Here is a 16,099-nt window from a genome sequence, read left to right on the forward strand (position 1 = left end):
TGAATACAACTTAAGGTGGTACCCAACACCTTGACTAAAATTTATTTGGCTCATTTAATTTTCATAAAATTTTGACAATATATTTACTCTGACCCTTTGACAAATATATAAAAATTTCAAAAAATTTGAACCAACCGTGCAATTTATCAGAAAATTTTGATCAATGAGAAGCTTATATTCCCTGAACAACACAACGTAATTAAAACGTTTAGCTGATTTTACAGAGTTATCTCCCTGTAGTGTTAGGTACCATCTTAAATGATTTTTATCATTATGATTCTTTCTTTATAACTTCATTTAATTCTTAAACTGACAGTAACTGTTATCTTTGTTTAGTTTATGCAATTTACTTGTTCTGTTTCCTTTTTGTGCTTGTTATCTTAATTCATTCTATTAATTGTATTGATAATTATATTGTGAAACACCTCCTTTAACTACATTGATTGTTTTTTTTCCCTGTTAAGCGCTTAGAGTAAGTTTAACTAGATAATGACCTATATAAATATTGTAAATAATAATTGTATAAAAGAGATAAATACCATCAGTACTGATTCTTGAATCAACTCCACAGAAAGAACTGATAAATCAAGTATATATCTGAAAAGAGAACAATATACATGATATATGGTACTATTTAGTTGTTAGGACTTTCAATTTCAAAAGTTACAAGAGAAATAAAAATAGCAAAAACTGTTGCACGGATAATTAAAATCATGAAAAACGAAGCAGGAGAAAATAGATTGTAAATATTTAGGAAAAAAGTACCAGAAGTCATTACGCAGATGTTCTTTGGGATCATGCAGACATTGTTAATTGACATAAAGATCCTGTGTTCAACTCCTAATTCGTCCGCTCGTTACATCCCATTCTGATTTGAAAGAAAAAAATATTCATAGTATAACATGTCATGATAGTAATAATTTGATAGCCATTAATATTAATTCTATCCAAATTTACCAGCTCTTTAAAGTCCATACTTTGACCTATAATGGTTTACTTTTACATATTGTGACTAAGACGGAGAGCTGTCTTGTTGGCACTCATACCACATCTTCTTATATCTATCTGTAAATGAAACTGGTCAAAATCAAAAAGTTTAAAAGACAGTTAAAAAGATTAGGATAGTAATCATTGACATATATTTAAGACAGACATTTTATTTTAGATATGTTTACCTTACCTATGATATTTGTTTTTAAACTTCAAAGCATTCCTGAAATCCATGTATACAGCATATGCTGATTGTCCTGATCTCAAAAAACCCTACAATAATAATAAAATTATGTTCTCACAAAGAATTAAAAGGCATCAAAAATAATAAAGTAAGGCACAAATTGATGCTACCCATTTAAGAAATAGATATTTGTTTCAGAGGAATAGATATTTAGCATATTATCATATAACTCTATGTAAACAAATTATGATATGAGACTATGGTCCTATTAAATGGCTGGGAGATTTCATTAGATTTAAATTCTAAAATACAATGTAAGCACATTTCTGTCATAACTAGTTGAAGTAGCTTCTATCTACATTTGGTATTTGGTGAATAAGACTAACTATTCAGAAAGATAATTTTATGAAAACAGCAAAGTCTTTCAAAACAATTATATAAGGAAATATGTCGTTTGTTGATGTGATTCGTAAGAGTTTTCCTGTTTGAATAGTTTTACACCAGTCATTTATTGGGTCATTTATAGCTTGCTGTTCAGTGTGAGTATATGAAGTCGCCACTGTGTCTTTGTTATGATCATCTTTAATGGATGTGATTATAATTAAACAGAACATAAAAAAAAATAAGGGCAATTCAAGACCCCATTGGTTCAAATCACATCAGCGGTGAGCTATGCAGTGGCGTAGCTTGCCTCCTGTTTATACCGAGGCAGGGGGTCAGGGGGGCGCAGCCCCCCTTAAGCTATAGAGGTTTTTACAATCTGAACCAGAAAAAATCGTTAAAAATAGTTGCTGTTCAATGTTATTTCATCATAATAATGTTAATTATATGCCTTACTATCTATACTCAAAGATATAAAAATAACAAAATACGACGGTGAAGGTATCACATTAGACAACCAATGAAAAGTCAGTTTCCTGACTTGCTAGCAGTTACAAAAAGCAGGAACATATATACATATATATGTATATTGACATACTGTTCCCAGCAGAAAGCCAGCTCAAATGCCTAATGTCTCCCAATATATTTCCAAGCCGTAGTACACTCTAATATAGTTGGCTGTACATCACACGTCATATCACAAGAAATCATGACCTTGCTCGGTGGATAGAAGAAACCTGTACAAAATGTTCAATACAGAAAAAAAAAAAACGCAAATATTAAGGTTTATTTGTAATAAGTTTTGTGATGATAATATGTTTGGTCGTAGGTCACGAATCAACGAATTATCGATAATCACCACAAAATGACTGCTGGATTGAACAAACGAATTTCAGGATAAACAAGGAGAAAAACATATGCTACATGTAAAGTGTAGCACGGCACTTGTTTTAGTGGTGTATATTCCTTCGAAGGTCTTGAAATTACATATTGAATGATTTTTAACTTTTTTTTTCATTCACGATGAACATGACAACCGGGGAATAACTAACATTTACTTTATTCTGAAGTCTTCATTTTAAATGAACAGTATTCGGTTGATTTTTTTATATACAAACTGACATTATGTATTAACTAACAGACATATTTCTCTGGAATTAGTGATTCCTTTAAATATTTTTCAATTCCCTGCTTGTGAAAACGTACTATGAATTTAAAATAGCGAGAATAAAACTTGAGAACCACAACATATAAATTATTTTCTGTGCACTATAATATAGAAATGTAAATGCATGTTTTGTTTTGTTTAGTACCAAAGTCAATGAACATAGTCGTAGGGGAACATGTCAACAGTTATAAATGAGGGTTTGAATGCTTAGAATGGGATTATCAAATATTTATTTTTTAATCATTGTCGCCCATAATTTGATTTTCCTTTATTTTATAAGTTAGCACCATTTTAAATCCATATTCTTTCAAATTTAAATTAATTTCAGGGCCAATTTTCTGTTTTCTTAAAACCTCACCCAGGCCCTCATATACTAGAAATTATTCTGACACAAAATTAACTAATTGACCTAATTCAATGGTAAAGTGATTTGATCGGGTGACTCGTGAGTTGCATCCTCATCTATTCTACTCAATGTTTTCGCTTGCAATGGGGTAGGACAAAATAAATCTGTTGTCGATTTCCTTTTACTCTGACAAACTTGAATTACAGAAAACTACCGTAAAGGGTATTTCCAAGTAGAGGAAGGAAAATTAATTCTAATGTTCCCATAAGTCTTGAATACTTCGTAAAGGGTATGAATCAATAACCGTGCCAACAAGACATAACAAATAATTAAGTTGCTACATTATTGTTTAGTAGCCAGTTTGCTGCAATAATCATTTAAAAGGAAATACAGTGAAGGAATTTTTTTTTTTTACTGAGGCAGTTGCCTCGGTTGCCTCAACGTAAGCTACGCCCCTGCTATGAATAGATCATTAACTATCATTTGTCACAAAACGTTTTTTTCTAACCTATATAAGAATTCATTTTCTCAAGTTTAAAATAAAAGAATAGATCGAGTTAAAAAAAAAATAAGAGCAATTCAAGACCCCATTGGTTCAAATCACATCAGCGGTGAGCTATGAATAGATCATTAACTATCATTTGTCACATAACGTTTTTTTATAACCTATATAAGAACTCATTTTCTCAAGTTTAAAATAAAAGAATAGATCGAGTTCTAACATTTCACGTGTTGCACTTATTTTATCTTTCCAGGTTCAATAACTAAAAACACTTTTGTTTTGATATTTAAAGCAATTTATAAATGAAAAGCATGCAAAGGGAAGATGCAGAGAACAAAGATCTTTTACAGTTAATTTAAAAAAAAAAAAAATTGATATTTCCAAGGGTCATAACTTTAAAAAAAAAGTTGATTGGCCACAATAATAGAACTTGTCTGAGATATTGCTTATATTAACCTATAGTATTTATATAAGCTTTATAAAAATCTAGCAAGACTTGTACCTGTTGGAGTGCTAACAAGATCAGAGAGACCGACAGAAGGATGGATGCTTGTTATGCGGGAGGAAAAAAAACATCATATAGCAAAAGGAATTCAGTTGCTTGAGTTATAACATTTGATACCTAAAACAGAGAACAGGGTATCGGTCAATATATTCAAGTTTCTGTTTTGTTCTACAATCACAAAATACCTGAAAAGGTCCAGCTTGTCCACATAATTCTTTGATTGTATTGTCTGATGTAGATGAAGATAAATTATTTATAATCACAGCTCTTTTTGTATCTTCTATACTCTGTAATCAAAATCACCAGAACAGATACACAATGGCATCAAAATTCAAGACAAAGAAATTTAGGAAGATTACAAAAACAAACAAAAACATAAATATTGTCATGGCATACAAGATCTCTTTAAACAATGGTTAGTAAAATGTGAAAAATATGTTTTTTGAATAATTTCGTTCATGTATTTGTGTCAAGAATCAACACAATTAAATCAGAGGCAGTTTCAGTGAATTCAGGTTATTTATAATAATTATAACTGAAGTATTAACATGATTAAAAGAATAAAATGCAAAATGTACATTTGTTGATGCTAAATCTAAAATATTGTCCTTTTGCTTTGAGTAACAACAAACAATAATGTTCACTCAACTTATCAAGACTAAAGTTTAGGGATGTCAACGAGTACTCGAGTACTTGAGTATCGCTAGGTAGTACCGAGTATTGATTACCAAAATGATACTCGACTTTAATCAGTGTCCTGTTAGAATGTTGTTGCTTTCTTAAATTTAAACAAATAAATATTTTTATTGCGAGCGACTCCCGGGAAATTTTATATTAATCAAAATTAATAAAAATCAAAATACTGTAACGATTCGAATGTTTGCTTTTAACTGTTATTTAAAATTCCTCTAAACAGAGATACATGTAGGATATATGAACAAGATAATATTTCCAAGGCTAACACTTTTAGATAATCTTAGTCACTCACACCTCTTTACTGTCAAAACATATATTTTCATTCGCCCCTGTTGATTATTAAATGTGATTTTTACGGGTCCCAAATACTGTTGTTTGAGTAATAATTTTTCAATAGATTTTAATTAATTACTTGATTAGGTAATAGACAGTTTACCTAACAGGAACATGTCGTAAATGAGCTATCAATTATGGTATAAAATTCCTTGAACTAACTAGTATCTTAAGTCCGAGATAATAATGTTAAAGATTATACTATCATCAAACAACGACCCATACTACATCAAAATTAATGCTTACTATTTAGTATTATAATTTTGTGTTTCCATTTTTTAAATGTTTTAACGAGCGAGTACTCGAGTATTGCTTGGTAAATTCAACAAGTAATCGATTAGTAAGTCTTTACTGAGTTGACATCCCTACTAAAGATTGAGCAAAATAAATCCCACTGAAAACAGGGTTGAACTAAGGTGTTCAGGAAGATTAGAACAGGAGAGCACTTGCAATACAATTTTCTATATAATTAAATTTCCATGGGGCATTTCTCTTAGAAAAACAGTTGTACACTGAATTTAGAGAATGATCTAGACAATGCTGACGTCATGTTAGTACCTATTTTTTTTAAATCTGAATGTGATGTGAAGGTGATTACAAATACCTGGTATATCTATGTCTGCCACAATGTGTTGATTGCAAATGGGGAAGGGGCAAACAAAGAGGGCTTAGTCCTGTAACTCTTACAAAAAATTGTTAAATCTGAATTGATGTACAAAATGGTCAATAACACATGATGACCATCAATCCTTCTTAGTTTGAAGGGTCTCAGAGGAATTGCCTTCACACCTGTACCCTTACCTAACTAACTCGAACCTTCACTAAGTGCCTCTAATTATGAGAGGTCTCAGAGGAATTGCCTTCACACCTGTACCCTTACCCTAACTAACTTGAACCTTCACTAAGTGCCTCTAATTATGAGAGGTCTCAGAGGAATTACCTTCACAACTGTACCCTTACCCTAACTAACTGGAACCTTCACTAAGTGCCTCTAATTATGAGAGGTCTCAGAGGAATTAATACCTTCACACCTGTACCCTTACCCTAACTAACTCGAACCTTCACTAAGTGCCTCTAATTATGAGAGGTTTCAGAGGAATTACCTTCACACCTGTACCCTTACCCTAACTAACTGGAACCTTCACTAAGTGCCTCTAATTATGAGAGGTCTCAGAGGAATTACCTTCATACCTGTACCCTTACCCTTACTAACTCGAACCTTCATTAAGTGCTTCTAATTATGAGAGGTCTCAGAGGAATTAATACCTTCACACCTGTACCCTTACCCTAACTAACTCGAACCTTCACTAAGTGCTTCTAATTATGAGAGGTCTCAGAGGAATTAATACCTTCACACCTGTACCCTTACCCTAACTAACTGGAACCTTCACTAAGTGCCTCTAATTATGAGAGGTCTCAGAGGAATTAATACCTTCACACCTGTACCCTTACCCTAACTAACTCGAACCTTCACTAAGTGCTTCTAATTATGAGAGGTCTCAGAGGAATTACCTTCACACCTGTACCCTTACCCTAACTAACTGGAACCTTCACTAAGTGCCTCTAATTACGAGAGGTCTCAGAGGAATTACCTTCACACCTGTACCCTTACCCTTACTAACTCGAACCTTCACTAAGTGCTTCTAATTATGAGAGGTCTCAGAGGAATTAATACCTTCACACCTGTACCCTTACCCTAACTAACTCGAACCTTCACTAAGTGCTTCTAATTATGAGAGGTCTCAGAGGAATTAATACCTTCACACCTGTACCCTTACCCTAACTAACTCGAACCTTCACTAAGTGCCTCTAATTATGAGAGGTCTCAGAGGAATTACCTTCACAACTGTACCCTTACCCTAACTAACTGGAACCTTCACTAAATGCTTCTAATTATGAGAGGTCTCAGAGGAATTAATACCTTCACACCTGTACCCTTACCCTAACTAACTCAAACCTTCACTAAGTGCCTCTAATTATGAGAGGTCTCAGAGGAATTACCTTCACACCTGTGCCCTTACCCTAACTAACTGGAACCTTCACTAAGTGCCTCTAATTATGAGAGGTCTCAGAGGAATTACTTTCACACCTGTTCCCTTACCCTAACTAACTCGTACCTTCACTAAGTGCTTCTAATTATGAGAGGTCTCAGAGGAATTACATTCACACCTGTACCCTTACCCTAACTAACTCGAACCTTCACTAAGTGCTTCTAATTATGAAAGGTCTCCGAGGAATTACATTCACACCTGTACCCTTACCCTAACTAACTCGAACCTTCACTAAGTGCCTCTAATTATGAGAGGTCTCAGAGGAATTACCTTCACACCTGTACCCTTACCCTAACTAACTCGAACCTTCACTAAGTGCTTCTAATTATGAGAGGTCCCAGAGGAATTAATACCTTCACACCTGTACCCTTACCCTAACTAACTTGAACCTTCACTAAGTGCTTCTAATTATGAGAGGTCTTCTAGAGGAATTAATACCTTCACACCTGTACCCTTACCCTAACTAACTCGAACCTTCACTAAGTGCTTCTAATTATGAGAGGTCTCAGAGGAATTAATACCTTCACATCTGTACCCTTACCCTAACTAACTCGAACCTTCACTAAGTGCTTCTAATTATGAGAGGTCTCAGAGGAATTAATACCTTCACACCTGTACCCTTACCCTAACTAACTGGAACCTTCACTAAGTGCCTCTAATTATGAGAGGTCTCAGAGGAATTAATACCTTCACACCTGTACCCTTACCCTAACTAACTCGAACCTTCACTAAGTGCTTCTAATTATGAGAGGTCTCAGAGGAATTACCTTCACACCTATACCCTTACCCTAACTAACTGGAACCTTCACTAAGTGCCTCTAATTATGAGAGGTCTCAGAGGAATTACCTTCACACCTGTACCCTTACCCTTACTAACTCGAACCTTCACTAAGTGCTTCTAATTATGAGAGGTCTCAGAGGAATTAATACCTTCACACCTGTACCCTTACCCTAACTAACTCGAACCTTCACTAAGTGCTTCTAATTATGAGAGGTCTCAGAGGAATTAATACCTTCACACCTGTACCCTTACCCTAACTAACTGGAACCTTCACTAAGTGCCTCTAATTATGAGAGGTCTCAGAGGAATTAATACCTTCACACCTGTACCCTTACCCTAACTAACTCGAACCTTCACTAAGTGCTTCTAATTATGAGAGGTCTCAGAGGAATTACCTTCACACCTATACCCTTACCCTAACTAACTGGAACTTTCACTAAGTGCCTCTAATTATGAGAGGTCTCAGAGGAATTACCTTCACACCTGTACCCTTACCCTTACTAACTCGAACCTTCACTAAGTGCTTCTAATTATGAGAGGACTCAGAGGAATTAATACCTTCACACCTGTACCCTTACCCTAACTAACTCGAACCTTCACTAAGTGCTTCTAACTATGAGAGGTCTCAGAGGAATTAATACCTTCACACCTGTACCCTTACCCTAACTAACTCGAACCTTCACTAAGTGCCTCTAATTATGAGAGGTCTCAGAGGAATTACCTTCACAACTGTACCCTTACCCTAACTAACTGGAACCTTCACTAAGTGCTTCTAATCATGAGAGGTCTCAGAGGAATTAATACCTTCACACCTGTACCCTTACCCTAACTAACTCAAACCTTCACTAAGTGCCTCTAATTATGAGAGGTCTCAGAGGAATTACCTTCACACCTGTGCCCTTACCCTAACTAACTGGAACCTTCACTAAGTGCCTCTAATTATGAGAGGTCTCAGAGGAATTACTTTCACACCTGTTCCCTTACCCTAACTAACTCGAACCTTCACTAAGTGCTTCTAATTATGAGAGGTCTCAGAGGAATTACATTCACACCTGTACCCTTACCCTAACTAACTCGAACCTTCACTAAGTGCCTCTAATTATGAGAGGTCTCAGAGGAATTACATTCACACCTGTACCCTTACCCTAACTAACTCGAACCTTCACTAAGTGCCTCTAATTATGAGAGGTCTCAGAGGAATTACCTTCACACCTGTACCCTTACCCTAACTAACTCGAACCTTCACTAAGTGCTTCTAATTATGAGAGGTCCCAGAGGAATTAATACCTTCACACCTTCACACCTGTACCCTTACCCTAACTAACTCGAACCTTCACTAAGTGCCTCTAATTATGAGAGGTCTCAGAGGAATTACCTTCACACCTGTACCCTTACCCTAACTAACTCAAACCTTCACTAAGTGCTTCTAATTATGAGAGGTCTCTGAGGAATTACCTTCACACCTGTACCCTTACCCTAACTAACTCGAACCTTCACTAAGTGCCTCTTATTATGAGAGGTCTCAGAGGAATTACCTTCACACCTGTACCCTTACCCTAACTAACTCAAACCTTCACTAAGTGCCTTTAATTATGAGAGGTCCCAGAGGAATTAATACCTTCACACCTGTACCCTTACCCTAACTAACTCCAACCTTCACTAAGTGCCTCTAATTATGAGAGGTCTCAGAGGAATTACCTTCACACCTGTACCCTTACCCTAACTAACTGAAACCTTCACTAAGTGCTTCTAATTATGAGAGGTCCCAGAGGAATTAATACCTTCACACCTGTACCCTTACCCTAACTAACTCAAACCTTCACTAAGTGCCTCTAATTATGAGAGGTCTCAGAGGAATTACCTTCACACCTGTGCCCTTACCCTAACTAACTCGAACCTTCACTAAGTGCCTCTAATTATGAGAGGTCTCAGAGGAATTACCTTCACAACTGTACCCTTACCCTAACTAACTGGAACCTTCACTAAGTGCTTCTAATCATGAGAGGTCTCAGAGGAATTAATACCTTCACACCTGTACCCTTACCCTAACTAACTCAAACCTTCACTAAGTGCCTCTAATTATGAGAGGTCTCAGAGGAATTACCTTCACACCTGTGCCCTTACCCTAACTAACTGGAACCTTCACTAAGTGCCTCTAATTATGAGAGGTCTCAGAGGAATTACTTTCACACCTGTTCCCTTACCCTAACTAACTCGAACCTTCACTAAGTGCTTCTAATTATGAGAGGTCTCAGAGGAATTACATTCACACCTGTACCCTTACCCTAACTAACTCGAACCTTCACTAAGTGCCTCTAATTATGAGAGGTCTCAGAGGAATTACCTTCACACCTGTACCCTTACCCTAACTAACTCAAACCTTCACTAAGTGCCTCTAATTATGAGAGGTCTCAGAGGAATTACCTTCACACCTGTACCCTTACCCTAACTAACTCGAACCTTCACTAAGTGCTTCTAATTATGAGAGGTCCCAGAGGAATTAATACCTTCACACCTTCACACCTGTACCCTTACCCTAACTAACTCGAACCTTCACTAAGTGCCTCTAATTATGAGAGGTCTCAGAGGAATTACCTTCACACCTGTACCCTTACCCTAACTAACTCAAACCTTCACTAAGTGCTTCTAATTATGAGAGGTCTCAGAGGAATTACCTTCACACCTGTACCCTTACCCTAACTAACTCGAACCTTCACTAAGTGCCTCTTATTATGAGAGGTCTCAGAGGAATTACCTTCACACCTGTACCCTTACCCTAACTAACTCAAACCTTCACTAAGTGCCTCTAATTATGAGAGGTCCCAGAGGAATTAATACCTTCACACCTGTACCCTTACACTAACTAACTCCAACCTTCACTAAGTGCCTCTAATTATGAAAGGTCTCAGAGGAATTACCTTCACACCTGTACCCTTACCCTAACTAACTGAAACCTTCACTAAGTGCTTCTAATTATGAGAGGTCCCAGAGGAATTAATACCTTCACACCTGTACCTTTACCCTAACTAACTGGAACCTTCACTAAGTGCCTCTAATTATGAGAGGTCTCAGAGGAATTACCTTCACACCTGTACCCTTATCCTAACTAACTCGAACCTTCACTAAGTGCCTCTAATTATGAGAGGTCTCAGAGGAATTAATACCTTCACACCTGTACCCTTACCCTAACTAACTGGAACCTTCACTAAGTGCTTCTAATTATGAGAGGTCCCAGAGAAATTACCTTCACACCTGTACCCTTACCCTAACTAACTCGAACCTTCACTAAGTGCCTCTAATTATGAGAGGTCTCAGAGGAATTACCTTCACACCTGTACCTTACCCTAACTAACTCAAACCTTCACTAAGTGCCTCTAATTATGAGAGGTCTCAGAGGAATTACTTTCACACCTGTACCCTTACCCTAACTAACTCGAACCTTCACTAAGTGCCTCTAATTATGAGAGGTCTCAGAGGAATTACCTTCACACCTGTACCCTTACCCTAACTAACTCGAACCTTCACTAAGTGCTTCTAATTATGAGAGGTCTCAGAGGAATTAATACCTTCACACCTGTACCCTTACCCTAACTAACTCGAACCTTCACTAAGTGCCTCTAATTATGAGAGGTCTCAGAGGAATTACCTTCACACCTGTACCCTTACCCTAACTAACTCGAACCTTCACTAAGTGCCTCTAATTATGAGAGGTCTCAGAGGAATTAATACCTTCACACCTGTACCCTTACCCTAACTAACTCAAACCTTCACTAAGTGCTTCTAATTATGAGAGGTCTCAGAGGAATTAATACCTTCACACCTGTACCCTTACCCTAACTAACTGGAACCTTCACTAAGTGCCTCTAATTATGAGAGGTCTCAGAGGAATTACCTTCACACCTGTACCCTTACCCTAACTAACTTGAACCTTCACTAAGTGCCTCTAATTATGGGAGGTCTCAGAGGAATTACCTTCACACCTGTACCCTTACCCTAACTAACTGGAACCTTCACTAAGTGCCTCTAATTATGAGAGGTCTAAGAGGAATTACCTTCACACCTGTACCCTTACCCTAACTAACTCGAACCTTCACTAAGTGCCTCTAATTATGAGAGGTCTCAGAGGAATTACCACAACTCTAACCTACACTAAGTGTTTCTGACTAGTTTTACACTTTTACCATTTCCCCTACTGTGTGAGCAGGAAGAGGACATTAAATAAAATGAAACTGTAAAAATAGCACATTTTAGGCTGTTTAATATATATCCCGTTATCTGTCTATCAAAATCTCACAGCAGTCACTTTAATAGAAAGAGATGGGGGATTAAGCAGTCCTATTTCTAAAAAGGGTGCATACGCTGAAATGTCTCCCCTTCTTTACTAATCATTGATATCATGTTGATAGTCCTAAATATAAAGCTTTATTACAACTGTCACATAAACTTAACATTAACCAAGAAAATTAAACATTGACCAATGAACCATGAAAATGAGGTCAAGGTCAGATAAACTTTGCCAGACAGGCATGTACAGCTAACAATTCTTCCATACAACAAATATAGTTGACCTACTACTTATAGTTTAAGAAAAACAAACCAAAACACAAAAACTTAACACTGAGCAATGAACCATGAAAATGACGTCAAGGTCAGATAAACTTTGCCAGACAGGCATGTACAGCTAACAATTCTTCCATACAACAAATATAGTTGACCTACTACTTATAGTTTAAGAAAAACAAACCAAAACACAAAAACTTAACACTGAGCAATGAACCATGAAAATGAGGTCAAGGTCAGATAAACTTTGCCAGACAGGCATGTACAGCTAACAATTCTTCCATACAACAAATATAGTTGACCTATTGCTTATAGTTTAAGAAAAACAAACCAAAACACTAAATTTTAACACTGAGCAATGAACCGTGAAAATGAGGTTAAGGTAAAATAAAACCTGCGCGACTGACATATAGATCATAAAATATTTCTATTCACCAAATATAGTTGACCTATTGCATATAATATTAGAAAAAAGACCATAACTCAAAAACTGAACTTTGCCCACTGAACCATGAAAATGAGGTCAAGGTCAGATGACACCTGCCAGCCAGACATGTACAACTTACAGTTATTACATATACCAAATATAGTAGACCAGTTGCATACAGTATAAGAAAAACAGACCAAAACACAAAAACTTAACTATAACCACTGAACCATGAAAATGTGGTCAAGGTCAGATGACACAGGTCTACCAGTTAGACACCTTACAGTCCTTCCATACACTAAATATACTAGACCTATTGCTTATAGTATCTGAGATATAGACTTGACCACCAAAACTTAACCTTGTTCACTGATCCATGAAATGAGGTTGAGGTCAAGTGAAAACTGTCTGACGGGCATGGGGACCTTGCAAGGTACGCACATACCAAATATAGTTATCCTATTACTTATTATAAGAGAGAATTTAACATTACAAAAAATCTTAACTTTTTTTTCAAGTAGTCACTGAACCATGAAAATGAGGTCAAGGACATTGGACATGTGACTGACGGAAACTTCTTAACATGAGGCATCCATATACAAAGTATGAAGCATCCAGGTCTTCCACCTTCTTAAATATAAACCTTTTAAGAAGTTAGTTAACGCCGCCGCTGCCGCTGGATCACTCTCCCTATGTCGAGCTTTCTGCAACTAAAGTCGCAGGCTCGACAAAAACACTGTGTTCCACCTAAAATATAGATATACTTACAGTTCTAATATTAAATTGTACACAAGATGCAGCAGCTGAATTATTATGATAAGGTTCTATTTTCACTGTTCGCCTGTTTTTATCAGGTATAACTGCTTTCTCTCCTTCTCCCTGTTGGTGTTTCACCATATCACTCATACTTGGTTGTGATTCTACTATTTCATGTTCAGATCTTTCTCCAAAAGCAGTTTCATCTTCTGAAGTTAGGTCAATTATATTACTTGTCTGCGATTTTAAAATGATGTGTTCAGATCTTTCTTTAAAAGCAGCTTCCTCCTCTGAATTTAGGTCAATCATGACTGTTTCTTGAGATATAATTTTGCCCTGTGCATTTCGTTTTGTTCTTACAATTTTCTTCATCCTTTTAAACTCAACTTGTTTATTTGTTGTAGTTTTGTTAGTTTGTAAATTGATAAATTGATTCCTTTTTTCTTGTTCCTTTATCTTTCTCTGCTTTCTGATCTCTTCCTCTTGTTCCTTTCTCTGCTTTCTGATCTCTTCCTTTTGTTCCTTTCTCTGCTTTCTGATCTCTTCCTCTTGTTCCTTTCTCTGCTTTCTGATCTCTTCAATTACCTCTACAGCAGTACGCATGTCTTCTACCTCTTCATCTGTCCTTTCTTTCTTTATCCTTTGTAACATGCCCATTGTTTCTGTATTGCTCAAATTATAATTAGAATAAACATTTGGCTGCCAATAATTGCTTAATTGATTTTGTTCTTTATTAGTTTTTAAAATCTTATTGGGATTACAACCACTATCAATATCTTTCTTAATATTTTCATCTTTCTTTGTTTCCTGAGAGATGATGTCCATGAAGTTCTCTCCCCTTTCAGTTTTCACATCTTTGAGAACTTGAACGGCTGAGCTATCAGTCTCTTCCATACCTCCTTGCCTTTCATTAGGAATTGTTAATTTATAAGACTTTAAAACATTGACTGGTCCACTGCCGTGTATTTCTGTTGTCTGACCTGGTTCTAATTTTGGTCTAGTTATTGCTGTATTTACAACTTCAAACTCTTTTCCTATTTGACTATTTTGTAAATTGCGATTATCACTATCTGAAAAAAAGTGAATAATAATTTATTTATTAACTTTCCATACAATGCAATCACAATTACATTGCATTATATAAAAAAAAATATGTGGTGTATACTACATGTACATGATGTACTATGCTGTTAAAACCATGATACATAACTTGGTGAATATGATATAGTTCAAGGATATTTGTTAATTTATAGTGTTTTAGATGAATATTGGTTAATTAATTCAGTTTTTCAGATGAATTTTTGGTTAGACAACTTTCTATTGATGGAGACTGCTTTGAGCATGAGTATTTTAGTTATTTTTTGCATTAGATTAATGTCTCATTAACAGGAGGACAATTGATTTATTTTTATCAAAATATAAACAGTAAAAGGGGTCCATTCTCAAGAATGTGAGGGACAGGAGAAAGGTCATGGTTCTCTGCAAGCACTCTAGCTTCGTACAACAATAAAACCTCAGTGGTCGACATGAAATTACCAGTGCTGAAAACAGTATTAAATAACAAGAATTTATCAATCAATGAAAATTCACAATGCATATTCAGAACTAACACATTTTACAAACCATGTATTTCTATATTCATAAAGGTTTTCAAATAGATGCCTTTTACATTTCCATTTTCTGCAAAGTCTTTTTTCATGTGTGGTGACCCTATAAAAATATATCATAATAATATTAAAAAACATACATCTTGTACTTTTCGTTCTTTAATTTTTAGCACGGTTTCAAAGCTAGTTTGGATAGTTCAAAGGACTTTAATTGAATCATTTCTGTTAAATGTATATTCTTACAAAAGAAATTTAGCTCTCAAGAACATATCCATCAGATTCAGGATAAAAACTAAAAAAATATTTTTTGACATGTCACTATTTTGGCAAAAATCATCATGAAAGGGCAAAAGAGTTAACTGAACATTTTAGTCATGTCGATATTTGTAGGTCTTTATCCTGCTGATTATTTTTGCTTTTAAGGTTTCTATCTATGTTTCTATCTACCAGTATTCTACTTTAATATCAAAATGATCAGCAAAAAAAATGTAAAAATCCTCTTCATAAAAGGGCAATAACTCACATTAAGAGTTAACTTAAGATTTAAACCATGATATATTTGTAGATCTTGTATGGCTGATCATTCTAGCTATTAAAAGTTGCTATATATATTTTTAATACCTTACCAATAAATTTCAAGGACAAGATTATTTAAAAAATAATTGATGCAAGCTATACTTAATTGTAGTTTTAATATGGGTAGGAATTATATTCCTGATTATTTTTGCCCGAGCAATACTTGCATCAAATATTTCGATTCTGATTAGGATAATTAAGGTAATTTCTATATCTGATGTGTATAAGAGAAGAGT

The 16,099-nt window shown here is 35.5% G+C and overlaps 1 protein-coding gene across 5 annotated transcripts in view; it reads right to left on the minus strand.

The window, feature by feature from the left end:
• Nucleotides 1-16,099, minus strand: part of LOC143067064 (uncharacterized) — a 49,874-nt gene that overhangs the window by 17,127 nt on the left and 16,648 nt on the right. For all 5 annotated transcript variants that reach the window (XM_076240070.1, XM_076240073.1, XM_076240071.1 and 2 more), the window contains 5 exons: nt 15,304-15,390; nt 13,693-14,750; nt 4,262-4,363; nt 1,181-1,263; nt 540-597 (listed from right to left, as the gene is read on the minus strand). In XM_076240070.1, the coding sequence (XP_076096185.1) occupies nt 540-597; nt 1,181-1,263; nt 4,262-4,363; nt 13,693-14,750; nt 15,304-15,390 (1,388 nt within the window). The remainder of the gene's footprint in view (nt 1-539; nt 598-1,180; nt 1,264-4,261; nt 4,364-13,692; nt 14,751-15,303; nt 15,391-16,099) is intronic.

The sequence above is a fragment of the Mytilus galloprovincialis genome, chromosome 3 (genome assembly GCF_965363235.1).
Source record: "Mytilus galloprovincialis chromosome 3, xbMytGall1.hap1.1, whole genome shotgun sequence".
NCBI classification, from domain to species: Eukaryota; Metazoa; Mollusca; class Bivalvia; order Mytilida; family Mytilidae; genus Mytilus; species Mytilus galloprovincialis.